The 7,929-nt window shown below is 27.0% G+C and overlaps 1 protein-coding gene across 1 annotated transcript; it reads right to left on the bottom strand.

The window, feature by feature from the left end:
* Window positions 1-5,440: 5,440 nt before the first annotated feature.
* On the bottom strand, window positions 5,441-7,560 carry LOC129969082 (cell division control protein 6 homolog). Its single transcript, XM_056083492.1, has one exon. The coding sequence runs from the start codon at window positions 7,417-7,419 to the stop codon at window positions 5,971-5,973; it is 1,449 nt and encodes a 482-aa protein (XP_055939467.1). The 5' UTR covers window positions 7,420-7,560; the 3' UTR covers window positions 5,441-5,970.
* Window positions 7,561-7,929: the final 369 nt, after the last annotated feature.

Genomic DNA, 7,929 nt, shown 5'->3' with positions numbered 1-7,929 from the left:
GATCAACGAATTTGGGCAGAAAAAAAAGAAAATGTGGCCACAATTGAACTTAACAAAAGTTGTTTATCGTTTAAGGTGGCGATAAAATGTTTCGTTAAATTGGATTTAGAAAGATTACAGAATAAAATGAAATTTCACTGCCATAAGAAATTCTTTAGATATTTTTTACCTTTATATTTAATGCATTATTTGGAAGTCACAAGCGAAATAGATCGTTTAAAAACAGTACATTAAATTTAATCTTTAAAAGTTGAACATTACAATACGTTATTTTATTCTTATTTATTAAAGAACTATAGTTTATACAACTATTTAGAGCTAAGTGTTAGCAGCTAGCAATATTTTTATTTATTTCGCATTTTCCATTATCAAATAAGATTCATATGAAGAATAAATGTTTTTCATATTTACTACTATTGTGCTGCCATCTACCGATACTGTTGTTAGCTATTTTTTGAGGTGGCCATAAAATCTTATTAACGTATTAAAAATTATATCGTGTATCTTGACGTAAATATTATAATTATCCAAAACACCAGCAAAATACTGGTAAGTCTGCGGAAATTTATCATTCGATTAGGCCTATAATATAATTAGTTGTCACAGAAGATTTTAAGGTATTGCTTGTATCTCTCCAAGTAGTAGAAAGCCCATTCTTACATTTTTTTTTCACTGAAAGTAAATTATTTATATTACTTGCACTTAACAACCATAACAATTAAACTAAGATATGTAAAAACATATTGCTATGTAAGAGAATGATAAATGTCCTTTAAAGAAAAAGGTGCCAACATTATGGTAAATTTTTTCATTACATATCTAGATATAAGATGAAATGAACTGGGTTGGATATAAGATCCAGTTTTATAAGATATTAGCATAAAATATCACGAATATTTGCGGAATATTTTTCAAAAATATTAAAACTAAATCATTAAAATTTTTTTGCAATTTGTTAGCGAAAAATTTTATTAAAATACAGTAAAAATGTTAATATGAACTTTTAAAATAAATAAAGTATAATAAACTTTTATTGCATATTGAAAACTAATTTTTTATGCTACTATTAATAATATTTTTAAAAAAAATATTATAACACTAGTTCATTAACATTTCAATTCTTTGGGAAAAAAAATAGAACATATATAAAGCAAGTTTGGATATAAAATCATGCTAATTTTATTAAATGCATAAATTGAAATTTGTTTTTTTTTAGAAATTTTTTTCAATTTATTCGATTTTCTCATTAATAGCTTTTCCCATCATGTTAGATTTTGATAATAATAAAAAGTTTCTGACTTGTTGAACTTGCATTAGCTTTATATTTAATTTCAACAGCTTCTTTTTCTAAAAGAAATTTGGCTTTTCTTAAAGGCTTCAAGAAATCAGATTCTAGCTTTATTTAGACATTAGCAGCTGCTCCGCTTTACCATCTTTTCTTAAAAAAGTATTTGATACCTTGAATGGGCTGATTTTGATGATATTCTCAATTTTTTAGTAATATAATAATATTCTGATGTAGATATCTTCAATTCTGCCAGACTGCTTTACATGTCCACAGACTATATGGTATGAAATATAATATTTAATTTAAATTTCCCACATTAATATTTTTATCAAACAATATGTAAACATTTAGCCTACCGATTTTTTTATATTAAAATTATTGAAATTGAGTGAACATTTTATGCTACATGAAATAAACTTATATATTCCACGAGAACAATATCATACTCATCTTTTCTATTTTTCCTGATGTAAAAGCAACACAGAGCATTTTTTTTTCATACTTAATAGTTTTCTCTAACAGAAAAAAAAAAAAAAAATTTTTTTTCTTGTGCATGATTTATTGGACTACTGTGCATGATTTATTTTCTACTCTTTATGCATTCCAACATTTTTAAAGCAAGCTACTAACAATAATATTTTAAAAGCATACAACTTTATCGGATATTTCTTGTATGGAAAATGTAAAGTTTTCAGTAATTTGTCCTTTCTTACCTCTGCATTCACTTTATCAATCGAATTATTAGAAAATTTTAACTGGTGTTAGCTATTTAGTGAAGAAATAATTTCATCCATGAAGATTCAAATTCAAAATTCTCAAAACTTTAAAAAAAAGATTGCAATCTTTTTTTTTACTAATCAATGAAAACCAAATATATAAAAAGTCAAAAGTGAGATATTATTCTGTCACATGTGAGAAAAATTGCTTACTACGCTATTCAATGCATGTGATAGCAGCAGAAATAATTTCTCCGAAACTTTCTCGCAGATAAACATGTTATCACTCCCTTCGTCCACATGAAAAGTAGGAGCTCTGAAGGCCATGAAAGACAGGAGCACTTCAATTCTTATTTTCAGTCCTACAGAAGAACATTTTGGACTTCGTAGTGTAGTAAAGAACACTAAATGTGCATTTGGGGAATTTTTTAGCTGAGCAAATAGTATAGCTACAATTTTAGAAACAAGATTATTTACCAAATTTCATTTATCTCAATTGTTGCATCTTTGAGTAATCGCATATATATATGTACATGTGAACGTACAGACCAAATAAATGATCAACTCGTTGACGGATTCGGCCATACACTCCAACATTAGTTACCCTGTCATCAGTAGCATTTCTCATTGATATTTTACATATAACATAATATCAAAAAATTATTGAATAATAGATATTTCCACAGATTTTAAACTAATTAAAATAAATATTTTCAAACATTAGTCAAAATTATTTAAATCATTTATTATTGTCTAAATAAATAACTGAAATAATTTTTTAAAAAGTCACACAACACGATTTTGTTGATAAAATAAATTAACACTTTTTATTAGAAATTTACAATTTTGTTTCATCAATTAGAAAGCATTTTTGCTTTTCTAAAGTCATTATTGTTCAGTTTAACATCGTAATAAACTCCCGTATTCGTTTTTGTTATGAGGTGTGACTCTGAAGGTTTTGTATTCTTGTTGAAATAAGCTTCCGGTTTTTTTTTTTTTTTCTTTCCCTAACCACGTTAAAAATATTTTCACTATCGGCATTTTTAGGGCTTTTATACCATTAAAAATCAGCAGTTTCTTAAGGACTTTTAATAATGCTACACACTTTAGATTATGTTATTTATAATTTTTTATATTGACATAGGTAATAAAATTTATACTAATTTTGTAATATATTTTTTATTTCAAAAAATGAAAAAAATATAAACTGTCTTTATTTAGAATTATTGAATTAATTTAATAAATAATAGTTGTTTGTGTTTTAATATATTAGAAAAATTTGGAGATTGCTAACATAGTGTAGAAATTTATATTTAAATAAAATGCACATAAAAAAATTCTGGAAATGTGACCTTGGAAACAAACAGTATAAATGTAGTAAGTATTATGCAGTTTGATGTAATTGTGAACCAGTTATCCTTCAGAAAAGCTATATTTGGATAGTAATGTCTGGTTATTAGGCTTTATGATTTATCCTGTAAACAAATATGAAAAAAATTAATGTGCAACATTTTCAGTTTTTTTCTAATATTTAAAACAATTAAGTTTCTTGTTTTGAGCATCAAGATAATTTTAAATTTTATAAGAGTTAATTGTATAAAATATACAACATAGATAATTCATATTTTTATAATTATTTTTTTTTTTCTTCTTAAAATCATTTTGTTTTCTCTTATCTTGCTGTTTTTTATTTTTCACTACCTCAGATATCATTTAGAGCATTTTAAAATTTTATTTATCAGTATATCAATATTAAATAAAATTTCATGAGTATGATGAAATTCTCATACATTTTTTCGAAATGCTATCATTCAAATTTTTCCCAGCATTTTTAGCTCACAAAAGATGTTAGTACAATTTAAACTTATAAACAAAATATTCTTTTTTTTTTTTTTAAGATTAAATATTATCTGCTCAAAAAGGGCAAAAGAATGCTAAAAGTGAATTTCCATCAAGAACCCCCCCCCCAAAAAAAAAACCAATTTAGACCTCATAAAAATAAATGCGGATAAATAATGGATAATAATAAGAGCTTCAACATTGTAAAATAATAGTAAAGTAAATGGATTTTAAGATTATGAAAACATTAATAAGGTTTGTTTGCATCGTATTCCACAGTTTTATTAAGAAGTATAATACATAAAATGTTCCTTATTGAAAGCAATTCATTAAAAAAATTTTGAATGCAGATATTAGTAATTTTTTTGGTCATCATTTAATGCTAGAAACTTGAATGCATCATGCAATGCTTTATCTTCAAATACATATACACCTTTAAAAATACTCTATTGGAACTCATAGATAAAATTCCTATAGATAGATTCCTATAAAATGATTTTTAAAAGCATTTAGTAATATGAAACTAATTATTGAAAAATAATCAGGTCAACTTAAGTTTAATTTTCATTATTTTAAAAGGATTGACTCACTAAGGAATTGAAATATTAGTGTACAATCTCAACTTCCAAAATAGCTTCTAAATACTGGTGTTAGCTTTTAATAACATTAATTGATTTAAAACAAAAGACATTTCATAATTAGAATGAAATTCGATCACTAAATATTATCTCCAGCATTATCTATTATTTGGCTGTATAATATTTGAGAATAATTCAGATCGAAAATTTTTCTATTAAAAAGCAAGAATATTTTTTTAAAGATTAAATATAATATGACAATTGTTTCACTTTAAATAAAGATAGCCATATTTAAAATATTATCTAAAAAAATTAGATAAAAAAATATTTTGAGTTATTTGAACTTTTAAGCAAAACTGAGACTTGCAATAAAATTAAATTATATAATGAATAATCTTGCTTATTGCATTTGATTTTTAAAAAAAATATTAAATGGTATTTCATTTATTAAGAATTGGTATCCGACATTTTTACACACAAAATTATGTTTGATTTTTTTTTTTGACACACTAAAGGAATAAAATGAAACAGGATCAATTAATAAAATGGTAATAAATATACTTGAGCGAATATTGCCAATTTGTAACTAAATAACAGAAAATCTGTTTATTTTTTAAAGATATTAGTAGATACGAGTTTCAACTTTTCCAATAGTTCATAAAATATTTATACAAAAATTATATAAAATAAATGATCAAATGCTAATAAATTACTGAACAGAATATTTTTTAATCTCAAAATAAAAGTTCTGATTAATCTATGACTAGTAAAACTTTATGGATTACTTGACTTCCTAAAAATGATTGTACAGTTACATTTTTAAGAATAGAATAGTTTATCTTTTAAGAAATTTTAATATTATTAACTTAAATTAAAACTTATTAAAGAAAAAGTATATTACAATATATATCTTAATTGTTCAAATTTCAACACAGTAAAAGAATATTTTTCTATGAATAAAAGTATTTATTTCAATCTATATCACAGATCATTTTAATAAATAAAAATACAAGCACTGACTTCACAGATCTGTCACAAACATAAAAACACACACAATTAGATATATAGAATCTGATAAATTAAAAATTTACATATTCAGTCTATTACAGAAACATCAAACTTCTGTTAGCAATACAATCACTGCTTCACTACAAGCATTAACTTTAAAACTGTCACAAACATATAGACAACACATACAAGTAAACAGATTTTTAGAATAAGATAAATTAAAAATTCTCAAATTTTAATCTGTTGATAAAATCTTCAATTTCTGTTAAAATTACTATCCATGCTCAGTTTCATGAGTGCAGTTTAAAATTGTAATCAATAAAATTGTACTTAAATAGATATAAAGGAATAAATGTAAAAATATATAGTATTATAGCAAATCCTGTCACATAAATTTTGCAAAAGTGAATGCAAAAAGTTACTTTGACAAATGTCAAAGTAAAATATTTATAAAAATATTCCTTCAATAAATGAATGTATGAAAGTTCACACATTAATAGTTCTTAGCTAGAAAATAATGGATTACATTCAAAACACTTATTTACTTATTTAAAACAGAGTGGTCAGCTAATATAGCAGGCAACATAGCTTTGTCTTGCATAACACGTTCTGCTTCAACTTCATCAACTTTCAAAACAATTTTGGCCAATCTTGCTGCCTTAGCAGGTTTTAGAAGAAGAAATCCTCGACACTCAACATCACAGCATAATCTATGAAATTCGCTTTCATTAACACTAGTGATGTCTCGTTTCTGACAGATTCTCTTGTAGGTATGGTATGCTTTACCTACTGTCATATCCTGAGGTTTACAATGTTTCTTCATTAGAACAAGAGTACATAGCAAAATCATGGAATGAAGTGGCAAAATAACAGTCTCAGAATTAGCAGCAAAATTTGTTGCTTGTAGACGTGAACCATGGATCTTGTGTAAAACAGCACTGATCTCTTGGACATCCACACACTGCGTAGCAGCAACTCTTTTCATGGGACTACCAGGGTTGCATCGGTCATCAGAAGTTGTTTTCAAAGCTCCATCTTGACTAAGTTTTTTTTCCACTATTTGGATGGCTCTCGTACAAACATTAAGAGCTTTTCGAATATCTCCGGAATCTGCCGCAATTTTGCGAGCACACAGCTGGATAGCAATAGGCTTAATGACCGGCTTTCCATTTACTTGTACTTCAGATAGGCGATCCTCAAGTATTGATACTATCTGGTCTTTGGTATAAGGAGGAAAGTTCATCAGCTTTGGCTGGCATTTAAATGTGTGCAGTCTCGGAAGAATGCGATCAGTCAGATCCATAGCATTGGAAATTGTAATAAGGGTGAACATAGATTGAGGAATGTGAGGCCATTCAAACAAGTTGTAAAGGACTTGCTGACCCTTGCAATCAAGTTGCTCAATTTCGTCCAGAACAAGAACAACTGGAATCTTTGAAGTGGAGACATGCTTTTTGAGAGCATCAGCAATATTTTTGGAGTTTATGACTTTCGATGGCAGCTTAAGTTCCTGGGCAATGGTTTTGTAAATAGCAACTGGAGAAGACACCGACATGCAGTTAACAAAGGCAAAAGCGAACTTCTTGTCAAAACTTTCAAGAACATGCATAATGCTGCACGTTTTTCCAGTTCCAGGAGCTCCAGATATGTACAAGCTACCGGATATTTTTTTATTGAGCCGTTCGCTAATGTAGGACTGAATTTCAGATATCTCTGTAGATCGTCCGATAAGCCTAGTAGGAAGACTGGTATGAAAGGCTTGTTTGGCTCTCAGCAATGAAGATACTTGTTTTGGCGAAAATTTTTCTTTTGTTGGGCTGGCTGGAACATTTTCATCAACAATTCGAGCCTTCTTAGGAGAAGCTGGTGATTGAGCTTCACCAAAAAGGGCTCGCTTTACACCGACAGATTTGACAGGCGAATTTTCAGACTTGCTCCCTAAAATATTTCCTTTTTTCACAGGAAATCGAAGATGAGATTGTACAGACATGTTTCCACACTTTTATAACACAAAATAACTTATTTCCAACAATCAAACAGCAATAATCATAACACAAACTACGATGCTCAACAAACACATACAATTGCGCGGCAAATAATCTAGCAGCTTCCGCGGCGCTAATCACAAATATTCCGCGCGCATTCCAATGGAAGCGCCATCTGCGATAAGCCAATCAGAAGGCGTTTTTAATTTATCTTCTTCACATGCAGTGAATCAATTGATTATTTTTTTTAAATACTAAAAAACATTTTCTCTTCAAAAAATTATTTTTTTAATCTATAAATTTTTTCAAGTCACTGCTTTATTTTTTAGAAATGTTTTTATTCTATTATTAGTTGTCCCAAATTATATTTGACAAAATTCACATCATTTTAAAGGAAATGAAATAATTATGATTTTTATATCTATTTACTAAAATTATTACAGTTATTTATGCTGCCTAAATATGAATAAAAATTTTTAATTTTTAATTTTTAATTTTTTTTCCACATTTACTAT

The sequence above is a fragment of the Argiope bruennichi genome, chromosome 5 (genome assembly GCF_947563725.1).
Source record: "Argiope bruennichi chromosome 5, qqArgBrue1.1, whole genome shotgun sequence".
NCBI classification, from domain to species: Eukaryota; Metazoa; Arthropoda; class Arachnida; order Araneae; family Araneidae; genus Argiope; species Argiope bruennichi.
The sequence above is the reverse complement of the archived record's forward strand: the minus strand, read 5'-3'. Positions and strand labels throughout refer to the sequence as shown.